Consider the following 16,997-nt stretch of genomic DNA (forward strand, 5'->3'; position numbering starts at 1 on the left):
TGAAAATATCATTCTTCTAAATGGTTTTCCTATTCTGTCTTGATTCCTTGGCTTTGATTTACTATAGCCGTGTTACTACAGTGATTTATTTCTGTAAGGGAAGCCAGGGAATTGCTGCCTGTCTTGGCTGATTCCCCTGTGGCTGCTCTGCAGCAGATGCCAGAAAAACCAAGAGTGTCTGACACAGCTCAGAGCACTGTTACAGCAGCTTCTTCCAAGCTCTTTCAGGCAGGAATCATAGGTTCTGCTGGTGGTGATGCTTTCAGAAGGCACAGCCTGCTGTGCTACACATAACCTGCTGCCCACCACACTTCACCACACTTCACCACTGTGCTGGCACAGCAGGCTGTGTCCTCTGCCAGTGGTGACTTGGCTCCCTCTTTTTGAGGCTTGCCAGGGCTCAGGTCATGAGGTGGTGAATGGCAAGCTGGGCTACAAAAGAGTAATGTGAAGGTGTGCCCAATACTCTGTGTAAATGTTCATATCTGGGCATTTGCACACCATTCTAGAGAAATAATAAATATACCTTGTTGGAGTATTTATTGATTTGGTGTAACACTTTCAGGCATTTCTAATGACAGTGTCTCTATCAGCTTGTAGTGGTCCTGGCCACACACCAGTTTGTGAAGAACAGTGTAGAGCTGTGGGAAATCTCTTACTTAGAACTTCAGTGTAATTCTTGTAGACAATTTTACCACAGAAAATTAGTTTTTTGAGCACAAGAAGAAGACAGGTTTGGGTTTTGAGCAGGCTAGGATATAAATTGTGGATTTAATCCTTTTGACATGAAATTAAAAAACAAAAAAAAAAAACCAAAAAAACCAATTTCCTTGTTCTGCAAAATAACTTGTAACTGTTCTTTGTTATTGTTTTCATTCAACAACAACAACTACCCACTCAAAACCAGAATGAGATAAGTAATTGAATGCAGATTGAACCAATTGCCTCCTTGGAAGATGAAGGGTGAGCTGGCATTGCAATGTTCACCTGAAGATACTGCTTCATTTCCTTGTATAGTTCTGTAAAATACAGCATTGATTCCTGGGGGCTAGAGAAGACCTGTTGAGAGGGTGATGGCAAAGACGAGAGTGTCTGAGAAAGCTCTTAGCTATCCCTCCATCAATAGTGATGTTATCAGGAAAACCTGTGCTCACCCAGGCAGGCTTGGGTCAGGGTGATGTCTGTGGATCACAGCAGGAATACTGTGTCCTGGAGAGGCTCTTGAGGCAGTTCTCAGCCACCCATTGCCTTCTGAAGTACCTCTTCTCAATGCAAATGTTGCTAAGTGTTCGCTGCCTCAATTTGTCCATGGAGTCTCATCTTTGCAGTATCAGTACTGAGTCCTGTAGATAGCAGGTAGGGTGGCAGATCAGTATTCCTCAGGGCCTAAGGCTAAATGTGAAGGAGATTTAAGGAATTAAAGAACTCACAGCAGTAAGTGAAATTCAGTGTGAGCCATGTTCTTAGTGGAGACTGTGAAGAAGAGGGAGACAGACTGTTCAGATCACAAGAGGCAACCCTGCAGTGGACACCAGCTGCAAACCCCAAAACTGATTAAAAATTAGGAAAATTTTTGCCTACCCAATAAGGGTAGGCAAACACTGAAGCAGAAGATGTGGGTTCTCCATCCTTGAAGGCATTTGTAATGTGACCACTGCAGGCTGGGGTTGTGCTGGCTCTGCTTTTGGAGGGGTTGGACTGAGGGACCAGCTAAACCCCTGTGTGATTCTGTGCCTTCTGTGTGGCTTGTGAAAATATTTAACCATTTAACTAATGACAGATCAATGGAGACATGAGCTCCCATGTAGAGCCAGAAGAGCATCTCTTTCCTGACGGCAGCTGTGCTGATGCAGACCTTGGAGACACTGCGATGCAAAAGGGCAGAACTGCTTTTGGCCCAGTACAGGCCAGTGCTTGATGAAACACCCACTGGAGCACTTTGCAAAGGTCACCTTTTGGTGAAGAGGCCTGCTTTTCCCAGGGAGAGTGTGTGGAATCATTCTGAAACTGGCTAATTGGGGTTGAGAGCCCCACAACTCTCACCTACTGCTATTCTCTGTTTTTGAGCACTCTGCACATAGCTTTTCTCACAGCCAGTGCCTTCCTCAGGTCTGCTCTTCCCCTTGGCTGGTATTTGAATGCTGCAGACTGATTAATTTCGTTCATTCTATTTATGACATTAAAAATGCAGCCACACACATCCTTGTAGAGGATTCAGGAAATGTCACACAGGTTGCTAAGACCTGCTCAGAATGGACAGTGATGATGTCCCAAGACCTAAGTTCAGTTTTGTTTGCTGCAGAGATTTTTGTGTGTTACAGCATGTCCCTGGATGGGATTTCCATGTAGAAAGTGGTATTAAGAACGACTGACGGTGTCACAAGGATGCTGTTAGAGAAGACAAGCTGAAGGATTTAAAAACTTGCAAAAATCAGAATAACGTTAACTAAATGCACAGAAAAGACAGATCACATCTGCACTTCACATAATTCTCCCTAATGTGGGAACTCCATTGTCTTGCTGTGATGAGAAATGAGATCACCTGTTCTTTTTCATGGAAAGCAGCAGAAGGATGTAACTTTCATAGGGAGACAGACTTCAGGCAGTCCCCAGCTGTGGGCACAATGATGCATCCCGCATCTCTTCCATGCTCCTCCTTCTTTATCCATGTGGAATTGCAGCTGAAACAAAAATTGTGGCAACTTTCACACAACCCTGGTGTTTGCTGAAAATGTGAAAAAATTACGAAAATAGTGTTTTCCCATTTGTCATCCCTGAGTGAGTGAGTGGACAGGAAGTAGGAGGGTGTGAGTTGCACCTGCTGCCAGAAGCAATGTGGGACTGCCTGGAGGCACTCAGGGCAGTTTGACTAAGTTGCAGTGAATCTGTAGTGAGTTTTCAAAGGGAGCAGAGTAGAGGTGAGACTGGAGTGGTGTGACTGGAGCATAGGAGGAACCGGATTGTGGCGCTGTATATGCACAGGAGTGTAGAGAAACATGACGAAGGAGAGAGATTTTGGCTCCTGGAGGAGAAGTAAGCCAAAGCATGGTAGGGGAGTGAAGCAGTGATGCAGTCCTCAGCTTTGCTAGAGTAGTGGAATTGAGTTACAATGCCAACGTCCTGAATGAGAAAAACTAGTAAAAAGAACAAAAGGGTTAAAGCTGGACCCATTCTTGACTGTCAGCACAATCAGTTATTACTCATTAAGTTGAATATAACTCTTCAAGTTTGCCCCCGACCCTTACCCCACTGCACAGTTCCTGCAGGAGAGCTGCTCCAGGACACCACTCATCTGCAGCCTCCTCTTGGTTGTAACTCAGACACATTCTTGGATAGTTTATCTTAGTTTATCCTCAGAGAAACAGTTCTTCTTGACGTTTACCTCATTTTTTTTTAGAATGCTGTTGTGCAAATGATCATTTGTTAGGTTATCAGAAAGTGCTATAGGAAAAGAAAATGTTCCCTGTCCCTTTAAAAGCAATAGTTCTGTTGTTTTGCTGATTAAATTGATAATTAAATTAACAATAACAGCATTCAAATCTGTACAGGAGTGCGGGGAGTATCAGGCGCTAAAGTTGTGCTGAGAACTTGGTAGGGGAAGATGAGACATTTCACCCTCTGAAAATGTCAGTTCACAATCTGAAAAACTATCATGGAAAAAAGGCTTTTGAAGAGGAAAATGAGACAGATCATTTTATCATCTGCTGGCTCAGGAGAAGAAAGGAAATAAGTAAAGTGTACGCAGCAGAGATCTTTGAGAACTGAATGTTGAGGAGCAAGTATTTGGTGACACTGTCAGTAATGGGAGTAAGGCAGGGAAAATTGAAGAAGTTTTCTCAGTGAAATCAGCAGAGGAAAAATGACTGCTGGGTAGGTAATTCTAATTCATACTGGGTTCTTTAGGCCATGATTGTAGTGTTTTTGCCTGCTAGTAATGCGAAAGGCAATGTGAACAAGAGTGTCCAAGCAATGTATCCTCAGTGTAGGTGAGCTGCTACTGCATTCAGGAAACAAAGAACAGAAACACATCCAGGGGCACTACCTTTGCTTCCCTATTACCGACATCATGCCAGACTGCAGATCACCTATGCTTTCAATCCCCAACTGCCAGTGCAATTTTCTTGTCATTTCTACTGTCTAATTAAGCCAGTATGCTGCAGAAGCTCATTAACCTTGCATTGTTTTCCCCAATGGAAATAAAAGCAGTTTGCTTGCTGTTTTCTTTTTCCACCCATATCTGTCTATGTATATTTAGATTTCAGATTTAGAACTGAGTTGTAACCACTCCTGGAGTGCTGATTCTGTTTTGGCAGAAGCTAAGGTACTTAATAGTCCTGGTGATTGATTCTGGGAGGCCAGCTGGATTACTTGGCTGGACACGGACTCTGCTCATGCAGAATCATCAGGGTTTAAATCATGAGAATCAGTGGAGTTCCTTGACTTCAGAAATGCCTGGAGAAAAAAAAATATGAGTTCTTTGAGGAGTTGTTCAGACCCTGTACAACTGCACACAGCTAGATTAGCTATCAGAGTCAGGTGTCCAATCCCCCACAGCAAAGCTCACTTTCTAGAGCCCACATTAAACATACAAGGAAACCAAATCTGCAAATCCCAGCAACTAAATTCGGTGCCAGAGACAGCACCACAAGAAAAGTCCAGTTATGTTGAATCACCTTACTTCACCCCACAAATGTAGCATTATTGCCATACACTTAAAGTCTGTATTAAACCAAAGGCAGTATTCACTTAAAAAAAATCACATTATGATATGTTATGCTATAGGAAATGTGGGATAACTCTGCTTAAATCAGTGGAATGGAATTGAACAGATTTATAGCCTGGCAAAATTTACTCCTAAATGTAAGTGGAACTAATCTATCCACATGGGAGTTGCTAGGAGTATGCCAGACAACTAGATTTATGGAAACAAAGATGGATATTGAAGCAGGTGAATAATGCTTTAACTTCTGATGCAAAAGAACTTTAAAAAATGGATTTATTGTTACAGGAGGACTATTAGTATGTTTTATACCTAAGTCGCTCTTACTTGAAAAGTTCAGGTTTAATTTTAAAGTCTAGTGACCCCTGCCTTCATAGAGCAGAAATTCCTCAGGTTGTGAATTGTCTCTCAATGCGTATGTACAGCCCTGGGCAGACAGAGACCCAAAGCATTAACTCAAACTTCTGAACATTACTGTACTTCAAATAACAAACGTTTTGAAAGAGAGTGTCACTTTTAAACTGCTTTAGTGCAGATGGTCTTTTTCTTAATTCCCAGCCCTGTTGTTAGTGAGCTGAGCTTATTGAACTGCTTGCCAATTCTGTTAAGAGCAGATGGAGTGAAACAGGATAAAGGCAATATTTCAGTGCAGCTCCTAAGCACTGCCCCTCCCAGATGCCATTATTGACATGCATTTTAGAGCTCCACATCTCTCCTCATCAGCAGTCAGAATTATAAAGAGGTTAAGCATACTTGCCTTGAATGTCAGTAATCAATAAGGATGCTCATTTGGCTTAATAAGGATAAATTGTTGCCCTTGAAACAACGTACCATTCCAGCAGTCGAAGTGAACTGAAGTGACTTCCCTGATGTTTATACTAACTCCGGGTGTCTGTGTCAGTGTGTGTGTCTGCTGATGTATGTATGTATGTTGTTTTGCTGTTCTCTGGCTGTTCCCTAGCACTATGGAGTCCTCTTGTGTGTGTCCCATAATAATGTCTTAAATCATTATTTTGAGTGTTCCCCTTTGAAAGCTCATTTCTTCTACTTAGGCTTTTCTTTTAAAGACTTTCATTACAAACTCTCGCTTTCTAAAAAGCTCCCAGTTTCCCCTTATAAAGCCTGCTGACAGAGCATGGTAGGTGATATTTTCGGAAGTTCCTACTGTGTGTGGACCATTGTTGCCTCTAAAGCCTGTGGTTAAATTCAGTCCGACTTTAGTGAGGGCAGATAGACCTCAGTGCAACAGAAGTAAATTAATTGTGAGTACTTAAAGAAATAGTGATCCTACTCCTATGGGAAGCAGCTATTATTTTTAAAGAAAGCATGAATGTTCTGATCATACAGAGATATGTAATATGTAAGCATGGCTAACGTAATGATAAATGGTTCCCTAGAGACTTAATTTTTGATATTTTGATAAACAAAACAGGACATTTAGTCAAATCTTATTTTTTCTCACAGAGCGTTAATACCAACAGTCCTTGCCTATTACCAACAATTCTTGTCTGTTATTATCAGGAGTCCTTGTTTTGGCTCCACAGCCATCCAGCTATCAGTGTTCTAGACATACCACTTTAGCCCCCACTTTGTTGTTTATAGGGTCACAAGAGAGTTGGCTTTAATGATAATAATTTTCCCTCCGGGCTGCAATGAGTCGGCATCTTTCTTTAACGTTCAACAACAAAAACATTATTCCACTTGGGTTGTTATTCAGGCAAGAAAAGCAAGTTTCCAAGGCTGTTCATTAAAAAATAGGTGCTCATTAGATAGCACTAGTTCTTGGGAGCAGACAGTGTTTCTGATAAGCTCAAAACGGGCTTAGTCCAAGTGCTGTTTGTCAAGGCTGAGGCCTAATGAGCATTTCTCAGTGTCCAGTGTATAGTGTGGCCTGGGGAGGGGTGGGCGGGGATCCCATGGCTAAAATCAGCTTCTCTGGGCCTCTGTGAGCACAAGAATGACTCTTTTCTTGTTTAGGAGCTGGGTCTATGTCAGTTCACCTTGAGTAAGTGTGGCCTTACTGTAGAAGTGCAGTGTCCCAAAGCCACATTGCTGTACAGCACTTTCTGTGGGCTGGAACTAGTCACCTGTGTTTTAATGTTTCGCTTGTGTAATTTTTAACCTTCTGTTTTTCTCCCTTTCCTGGCAGATTTTTATTGGTGAGATATCCATGTATTTCATAAAGTCTACCCGAGAAACTCTAATTATTCAAGAGAAAACTATTTTGACTGGAGAATGCTGTTACCTGAACCCACTGCTTCGAAGAATAATACGTTTTATAGGTAAGAATCCTGATCACTGCAAGCTTAGTCCCTGCTTGCACCAAAACAGAACAAAACACACTGATAAATACATAAATACATAATAATTACCTCACAAAATTAATTAAGCTGTGAAATCTTTGCAGGCATCTTCCACCTTAGAGGGATAGTCCCCTCAGGATTTCCAAGGTAATGTTCAAAATTTGCCATATCACGCTGTCTGGAGCTGGTTCATATCGTATTCTGCTGAGCTTAATGCTTTTTCTAGGCCATTGAAGAAAGGTTATATCAATCAAATCCTTATATGAATAATCCCATCATTGCTAGTCTGTGTAAGCTACCCATTTTACTTACAAATTGGTCTTCACCAGATCATCTATTTGGCATTTTTCTTTTCAGCTCTAATTTTAACATCCACAGCCCTGCCACATAATGTTCAGCTGAGCAGTGCAAAAAAACCCAGAGCTCACTTCAAAACACTGTTATTATTTTCATTGTATTTGCTTCTTTTTAGAGCTTTCATGGAGTTAATTGCTGAGAAATGAAGTTCTGTCACTAAACCATTTGGAGGTTGCTTTATATGGTGCTTGAAAACTGCTTTACCTTCTTCACACTGTTGATCAGCAGTCTCAAGTTCATGCATGGAACTGACAGTCTTACCCTGCATTAGGGTTTTCATCATCAGCAAATAAATGGTGCAAAGGAGGAAGAACAATGGTTTTCCTTCTCCCTCTCCTACCTTTGTGCCTCCTGCTTTATACATGGAAGGTAGGGAGGGAAATGTCCCTTCTGCCAATATTAGGGTGGAAGCAAACCACCTATGGTTCTTTAGTCAGGCAGATGGAAATAAAAGACACAGGAATGTAGTTAAAGGTAAAATACCCTTGAACTTCACATAACCTCTGGGATATATTGATGGATAGTGAACTGCTGTTAAGAGAGAAGCAGGATACCAGAGTCCACCGGGCTACTCAGGGCTGTTTTACTGTTCCAGCACATTTGGCATGTTGTAAAGCTCCAATCAAACACTCTTGCCTGTGGGTTCAGCACTGAAAGTACTTAGATCATGAAGGCTAAGCACTTGCTCAGTATGTTTCCTTATTCTTAAACATTCATGCTTTGTTTCTCTTCCAGTGGAAGAGAAAAGGAGTAGCAATGGCACAGTGGATTCTGAGAGTTATAGGATATGAACCATGCTAGAGAAATCAATCTTGGCCTTGCAGCTATGTTTGTTTTCCTGAGAAAAATTAAGTTAATATTATTAGAAATGGCTTAGTCTTTGTCTTGTCTTAAACTACACTGAATTTTTGCTTGTGTTCTTCTGAAACCTTCTCCCTGCCTCTGCAGTGAAATATGTAGAATTTGTTGAAAAATGGGTAAAATAATTTATGAAAGGAGCTGAAAATAACTGCATGCTTTTCATTTTGCATTTCACCTGCATTTTGAAAACATGACATGGACTGAGCAGCTGTACACTGTGCTGGATGATCCAGGGAAGTTAGCTCCCTACAGCTGCTTACTCCAAAAAGAGGCTTCTTGGGTGCTTGGCTCTGCAGAGATGATCAGGTTGCTTATACATGGATTTCTCTGTGTGTGTCTTCTCTTGCTAAACTTGCGGGCCAGAAGTTACGGAGCTGATTAAGTAGGTTGTCTTCCAAGATACCCTAGCAAGTAGGGTGCAAAGAAATTTGCTGCCAGTTTAGTTTTGGTACTAATTCATTGACATTCATCTATATCTGGTGATTTCTTTTGCCCAGATGTTTGAGCAAGTCTTGCTGAGCACCTGCAAAAAGTAGCAATTTAACTCCTTGGAATATTGCCTTAGAAGTCATTACAGTTGATATTACTGAAAAGGATGAGAAAAATCCTTCAATGTGTGTAGGTGCTTATGTGTCAGGAAAAATGAACAGTACTGTCTGACCCTACAAGGCACATCGTGGACAACTTTTGAAAGTTGCTGTTCCCGAATTTTAGAAAGGCAAAGAGGCTTTTACTCCCTCTACAACTTGGTAACTGGAGTTGCTGGGAAGAGACGGTGTTTCAAGAAAAGTAGGCTAAATGTGCTTTCCACAAAACAAGCAGGATGTTGTAGATACTTCACTGGACATTCATTTAGATTTTATAAGGAAAGAGAAAGAAGAAGGGAAACTCCAAACTCCCTTTTGGTCCTGTGAAAGACAAGGACCCTTGTCATACTATCTCCATGGGATCTTTTGGGTTTGGTTGCTAGACTTGAGCTTTTCTCCTCTTGCTTTTTCTTCATGTGTACAGAATTAAGCACTTTTTTACACTTTGATAGTGGAGCAAAACAAAAACCCTGCAACTCTTCTGGAATGTTATCAAAGCCCTATGGGGTTTTTTTGTGTTTTTGTCTCTATCTTGCTTATTATGCTCTCTGTTCCTTCTTTCCTTGTTTTCCTCAAGGCCTCTGCAGATGTCCATTTCAAACAGCCTCCCCTCCTGAGTTTAGTGGGGACCTTGAATGTTGAGCTTTGTATTAAATCCCTCTCTCGTTCTTTGTCCACATGAAGCAGAAGCACAGTTTCATCTTGCTTCCTGGCCCAGGCATGAATTCTACATGTATACTTTTGTGGGAAAGGGCTGCCTCTCACCTTGCTGCAGTGTTTGTCAAATGCTGTACTGTGGCCTAAACTGGTGAAACCTGCTATGTTCCCTGTATTTAGAAAATCAGTTTCTTTATCATTGAAAAAAACTGGCTTAGCGTGGAAACATCAGACTTTGATGTATGTTGCAATTTGTTCCATCTTCGCCTTTATCTTTTACAGCTGCTTCCACAGACAATTTTTTTAAAAGATTTTCAGGTCAAACAAATGGTGTGCAATTGCTTTAGAGCATTTTTTTCTGAGATATTGGTGCTACACTGCTTTTCTTTAGTCACATCATTTCTCCTCCTTCCTCTCCCCACCCCTTGGGGCACTTTTATCATCAATTTTTGCTGCCAAAGTTCGCTGTTTGTGTGTGGAACCTTTGAGAAACTAGAGTGCCTGTGTCTTGGGCCTCCGCCTCTTCTACCTCTCCCAGCTTGAGCATTTTTTATTTTTATTCATTCTGTCTTCTTGTAATTTTCCATTCAGTACTTTGTTAACATCATGCCATCTTGCATTTGCTTCCATGTTCTACTTCATAGTTTGTATTACAAATGAAAGTTACAGAATATTTTAGCATTATTTAGTGAGTGGTTTCACTCAAGTTTTTAGTCTGTTTATGTACAGCTGCTATCATACCCCCAGGATCACAGATTCAGACCTCCCTGACTCACTGTGGCAGGTTGACTATAGTACGTATTGTTGCATTTCCTTATATTAGGTTTGTAATCCACATGATTAAGTAGTTTACCTGCAAGGCCCTGATAACATGCAAGTAGCCTCTCTGTAGCTCAGATATGTGAAAATGCAATGTGCCTCATCAGTTTGTTACCAGTGGCTTTTGCTTTGGATGTGCATAATTTGCAGTTAACAAATGGTGCAGATCAGCTTCTGTCGACAACTTAATCTAAAGCATGGTGACCCCTCAGAATGGGTGGCTAAATAATGAAATTAGGGCTTCATTTCAGTAAATTAAGGCTTTAGTTCAGCAAATAGAGACTTACAAGACTTATACACACATTGAGTTTATTGTATTAGGACAGATATACCCCAGAGCTCTGATGTCGATTCCCTGAGCGGCTACAGGACCCAGCTTGCCTGACCTTATCCTTCTACCTGGCTTGGATCTGAAGTTCACTGTGAAACCATGCATATTCTGTTATTATCTGGCTGCCTTTCTGCAGGACTCAAGCTGTGTTTGGGTTTGTTGCCCCTAACCTAAACTGCTCAACAGCTCGAACTACTGGAGGTCTCTTTTCTTATCACTGAAGAACAACCACAATGAGAAACAGGTCACTGTGCTGGGGACAGATCAACCCTTCCTGTTCTCTTTTATGCCAGGCTCTGAGTTGGCAGCTGTCTAGATGAAAACTGGTAGTTGTGAAAGCAGCGAGGAAGGAAGATATCCTGTACATCTCTCAGGAGAAGTCTTGAGGCTCCAAAGTTTTTTGCACTGAGAACTGAATTTCTGCTGATGTGCTCAGACCATGTGTCTTCCTTTTTATATCTGGAGGGAACAGTATCCAGGCAGGACACTCAGAGGTGAAGCAGACCCAAGAGGCAGTAGATGCCTGAAGCTTTGTGAGGTCTTCACTAGGAGATCAAAGCCAATCCCATGATTGGGTGATGAAAGCTCAGAAGGTTGATGTTGAGCCTGTTCCTGGTGCCATGGCAACAGAACAATAAATTTCCCTGCAACCCCCATCTCTGCAGTTGTAAAATGGATTAATGATACAAGTCTCCTTTAACAACACTCTTTAAGATATAATGATGAGTGGTGGTTGCAGAGTCTTAATCACGGGACTATAAATGTATGGCTTTATTGGATGCACAGCATTCTTAGAGCAAAATGTTCAGAGATGGGCTGAGAATCAGCATTTCCATAGAGCCCTGAGTCCTTCCAGGGACACTTTCCACTGAAACTCTAATCTTCTTTAAAAAACATAGGGATAGAAAAGGAATTAGGGCAGTATGAGTGTGCATGTGTAATATGAATATTTTCTAAGCTAATTAGGTTGAGAATGACAAAGTCAGGTAATTGACTGGGCACTGGGAGAGAGGAGTGCCTAAATAAATATCCTTGTTTGAAGATGATAGGTTACCAAAGAGCTCAGCTTCTGATGTCTCATGAGCCCTTCAATGCATTGTTTCTTTTGTCACTTTACTTACGGGTTTCATGGATTTTCTATAATAGGGCCTTCTACCTCCTGATTCTCATTTCCACCCACTGGCTTCTTACTTGTCTTTTCCCTGTGTCATTTCAGCTGCTCTTCTACAAGTTCCAAGGGGTTTTGCTGATGATTTTTTGTAGTTGTTGTGGTGGTGGCGAAGGATTTTTTTTCAAATCAATGGCATTTTAAATGCTTCTAATAGCAAGAGTTTCCATGGAGTCAACTAGCAGCTGCAGTGACTGATGTTAGATAATTCGGGGTGGAAGAAGAGAGCCTGAGCATGAATTGCAGGGAGGAGACAGGGTTGTACTGAATGTGCAAGAAGAGCTGTATTCTTCTTCAGGGCAAGTGCCTCTGTTGGCAAAAGCAATAGAGTTGGAGGTGGCAACACTGATGAACAACCACACAAAGAGCTTAATAGGAGACAGAACATGAGAGTAGCATATGGGTGAGAGTCCAGAAATCATGGGTTCATGGAGGACAGTCATTTAGGAGGATGTGTAAGTAGAGAAATTAAAAATGAAGTATTCAAAACTGAAGCTGCCAGATACTCAGATTCTTCTGCCAAGGCAAGTGTTAGTTCAGGTGAGATGGATCTGGAAAGTCAAGCTTCACGTTGTCCATCCTTGGCATTTTTCAACAGGCTTCTCCTTGTTTCTTCTTCTTTTGATTTGCACATTTAGTTTGTCTAAGGTCCTTGTCACTGGAGGCAAGGACCTCTGGAGGCAAAGACACGTTCAAATCTGATCTTCAGTTCCTTCTTCTTGGACTCTGGAGCAGGGAGTATAGCCTACCCCTCTGTCTCTGGCCTAAACTAGTATCTCTCCCAGTTACATTCTGCTTACTGTTTTGTCTTCTAGCTTCCTCCTCCTGACTGCTCCTGAGACGCATGAACACAGGTGAGGGTCACGTCCTGACAAAAAGCCAGGAAGCCCTTCCAAACATAGCTTCTGCTCCTTCTTTAAGGCCTCTTTTTGCAGCCAGACAATGTGACACATGTGGCTGAGGGCAAAGAGTGGCTTCATGTAAATGCAATTAACCTCCATCCCTTCTGCTAGTAAGCAGCTGTAGGTCTGCTTCCCATGTGGCTTGCACTGTTCCCATTTTTTCGCAGTATATGCTAAATTCTGCACTGAAGTTCATTCCCAGGTTTTCTGGCCCAGAGTGAGCTCAGTGAGATAAATCACTTGCTCCTGATCAGGATGACACCACCTCCTATTACAGCTGAGTGTCAAAGTCTGGAAGAGGTACATGTTGTCCCATTCTCTCTCTCTGGCATTATATCAAGGACTTCAGCTGACCCTGAAGAGCCAGGGCTGGTTGTCTTCCCTGTGAAGCCTTTCAGCAGCAATTTGTCTGCCTCTAAAAACCTGGCACTCACATCACTGTGTTTTTTGTGCTCTAGTCAGTTAGCTGAGCTGCTGCAGGTCATTGAACAAATCTGTTGAACAGATGGATTCCTGAGGTACAAAAACCATTGGGGGACTGTCCGCCCCTGCCCAGGCTTGCTGGTGTTACAACCTTTAAATCAATTACAGTCAACCCTACCTCCAAGTCTCCAGACATGACGGGGAGTGCAATCCACCCTGCAAGGGTGACATTCCTGCCAGCTGAATTCACTGCTGGACGTGGCTGTGGTTCTCATGAAGCACAGTCTGGCAGACCTGTGAGAGAGGAGTTACAGTAATCAATATGCACCACACTCAGAACACGATAAAGGTTTCAGCTGTGGAATGCTCTGCTCTTCTGTGGACTGCTGCAGGCCTCAGCAGCTGACTCGTTGAGTTCTGTGCTACCAAATACTGAGGAAATGCAGGTGTTGAAGCTTTTTTTTTTAATGGAGCAAAACACTGGACCACCTTTGTACCTGTGCATTGCCTAGGGATTTAGATAATTTTGTGAAGCCTGTGAGCTTTTTCTGAAACACCTTGTTTCTTGGCTTGTACTCACTTGATAAATACCGTGGGCCAGACTGCCTGGCACGTAAATTTCCTCTAACTATTGTAAAAGGCTGTGTAATAATCCCCACTGCATTCCTTCTAATTTACATGGCACATCAGAAAGATGCCATTTAAGGCAAGCTGTGCCAAAAAAAAAAAAAATTTTGACAAAGAGCTGCGTATAGAACAAGATTCATCTTTGTTATAACTTCAGCTGTTTCACCAGGCTGAAAAGATACCCTATTACCTTTTTCCTTTGTACTTGATTGTGTACTGACTAATGTAGATGAGAAGTTCCTGCCAGCTGTGGAAAACCGTGGATTTAAAATATTAACACAAGGATAAAAGAAATATCAGAAGTGTCAGTGCTCTCTCCTTTTAAACACAGACACTTAGCAGGATAAACAGGAGGAAAACTGTCACACCATTAAAAAGACAGGGGTCAGTCCTGCAGTCTAGAACCAGAGAAAGGCAGCCTCCTCCTTTGACCACCACTGTTTTGAATCCATGCTCACAAATCAGTTCATTAATAATAAATAAATTCACATAAAGAATACACTCAGCCCCCCCCCCCCAATCATCTTCACTGTGGTGATGCTCCATCCTAACCTTGGGGAAGGATGGGGAGGATGAACAGCTCCACAGTCCTGCAGCCCCCCCCCGGCTGCTTCCTGAGGACAGGGCTCTTTCCATCATTACTCTGTGTTACAGAGACACCACACCATCTCTCTGAATGACTGGCACAGGCAAGCCTCACTCTAACACTCACACAAATCCATTTTAGATACAGTTTTAGTTTATGTTACTGCCTGTACACACTGCATTATCTTGCTGACTCTCTGATATTTTTTGTGTCTCAGACTATAGCTGTCCTATTTTCTTTTTCTATATATAAGTATATATAAGCAGTGAAGGTGTAACAATCATGGTGATGCCAGCTTTTAAGGTTTTACCACAGCTCTCTAGGATGTTTTCCCTGGAGCTCCAGCTCTTGGTCATACTTAAATACATAGCAATCTCAACTAATTTATAATTTAAATTACTTTTGCTTACACAGTTACAGGAGGGAGAAAGCAAAAATAGATGACCCTCAATATTCCCACACCAGAAGCAATTATTTATTTTTTCTACATTTTTGTGACACTTTAATTAACCTTAGCAATGAGAAGGGGAAAAGGAGAGCTGATTTAATCTTTCAGAACATTTGGGTTTGGTATTTCTGCAGATGTGCTGTTCTTTTCCTTTGGTATGTGGGCAGTACATGCATGTGAAAGATCCTCATATATTCATAGCAGCTGCAGCAGGTATTGATAAGGGAGTCAGTGGAGGATGTGACAACTGCAATATTGATCAAGGGATGCTCCACAGCCCAGGAAATATGTTCTAGTGAATGCTTCATGCTGTAGGATTTGTGGTTATGTGCTCCTGGTGACGTGAGCTGAACTGCAACTCTCTGGAAATGTCTTCCAGAGCAAAGCAATGGGTTGCTTCCAAAAGGACATGCCAAATCTTGCTAGATCAGAATCCTAATTTTTCAACATCAAGACAATGAACAGTCAAAATTCAGGAGGTACTTGACACTCGATAGTTATGTTAGGTAAGTGCACTATTGTGTCTCAGCACTACACTGCTCTTTCAGGTTCAGAGATCTCATTTTTTGTCACAGATCTGGTATGAATACATGATATAACTCCTATTATGTCTCCCCCTCTCAGGTATTGTGGTATTTTTTTAAATCTGTTTGAATAATCACTGTTTTTAACTTTTCCTCACAGGAGTGTTTGCGTTTGGACTTTTTGCCACTGACATCTTTGTAAACGCCGGCCAGGTTGTGACTGGGAACTTGGCTCCCTACTTCCTGACGGTGTGTAAACCCAACTACACTGGGAACGACTGCAGGGCACACCACCAGTTCATAAACAACGGCAACATCTGCACTGGGGATGTGGAGGTGATTGAAAAGGCAAGGAGATCCTTTCCATCCAAACATGCTGCTCTGAGCATCTACTCAGCTTTATATGCCACGGTGGGTGCCAGTGATGACTGCAGACTTCTGTGAGAGGTTTCTGTATGTGCATCTAGATGGGCACATTTTTCTTATGATGGATTTTTTGAGAAAAAGAGTGTTGTTTTTGGGGCTGCTTTCTTCTTTATCTGTAGGGGGAAACTGCCTTCTCTCTCTCATTTTACCAATCCTGGTGTAAGCAAATTAACTGCTTATTGTTTTTGAGGCACTGCATATTCCGGAAGTATGAGGTCCTAAACTTGTCTTTACTGCTGGTTTTCTCATTCAAGATCTTCTTCTCCCTGGCCCTCTCTGATAAGCATTAAAATGAAGTTGATCCTTAAATAGCTTCTGGATTGCTACTTTTGCTCACGTGCCTGTTGAACATTTAATATTTAAATTGTGCCACTTCAATGGGAGGCTGAACTTAGGCTGAATTTTGCTGCCCTTGTTTATGACCTGAAGGTCCTAATGAAAGTTAGTGCCAGAATTTTGTTGTTATCACAGGGAATGCACCCCAGTTGACATATTGACAAAGTGACACCACTGTACTGTAAGGAAGGAAACTTATCTGTCTTAAAAGGTTTCATGAGACAGATCGACTGCTCCTTTGTGTTCTCTGGTTAAAGTTTCTGTAATGCTTGAAAATCGATCCAAGAATCTTACTAACAAAGCAGAAAATCTTGTTGGTTTTGCCATTAAGATCGAAGGGCTTGACCTGGTTCTGATCTTAAAATGAATTAACCTGTCTTTTTTCCACCAATAGCCTGACAGAGTAGTGGCAGAGTCTGTCTGTAGGTCATCACTATTTAAGAAAAGTGTTAAAATTACTAATGACAGTGTATTTACTGAATATTTTACCCTGTACTCTGGGTAGTAGATGAATAAAACACCATATTATTACTGTAAGATGAAGAGTCCACCAGCTGCTGTTTCAATATCCATCTATTTACACTGAATATTCTGTGATTAATGATGGAGATATGTTGTGGACGACGGGAAAAGTATCACACGATCCCAGTATTGATCATGACTAATCCAACTTTATTGCTGTAAACTTCGTGCTTATAAAGGTTAATAATTAGCCTCATACATATTCCAAGCATAGGCTCATCATTGGCTTCTAATTACCTAAGGCATATTTATGCAAATGCTGCTTCTTTCTCATGGCTATAGTTACATATTTGTTACTTAGCTACTTTCACTACTTTTCCCATCCTGTTGTTTTATTCTTTCTATCACGTATGCAGTTTCTTAGACAATACAGCTTCACATCAGACAATGCAGCTTCACA

General features: G+C 41.7%; 1 protein-coding gene across 4 annotated transcripts in view; it reads left to right on the forward strand.

Annotated features, from left to right (window-relative positions):
- Nucleotides 1-16,997, forward strand: part of PLPPR1 (phospholipid phosphatase related 1) — a 130,853-nt gene that overhangs the window by 103,297 nt on the left and 10,559 nt on the right. For all 4 annotated transcript variants that reach the window (XM_027671137.1, XM_027671136.1, XM_027671138.1 and 1 more), the window contains exons 4-5: nt 6,870-7,002; nt 15,474-15,724. In XM_027671137.1, coding sequence (XP_027526938.1) covers nt 6,870-7,002; nt 15,474-15,724 — 384 coding nt within the window. The remainder of the gene's footprint in view (nt 1-6,869; nt 7,003-15,473; nt 15,725-16,997) is intronic.

This window comes from Neopelma chrysocephalum, unplaced genomic scaffold (genome assembly GCF_003984885.1).
Source record: "Neopelma chrysocephalum unplaced genomic scaffold, ASM398488v2 Primary Assembly neopelma1_97034, whole genome shotgun sequence".
NCBI classification, from domain to species: domain Eukaryota; kingdom Metazoa; phylum Chordata; class Aves; order Passeriformes; family Pipridae; genus Neopelma; species Neopelma chrysocephalum.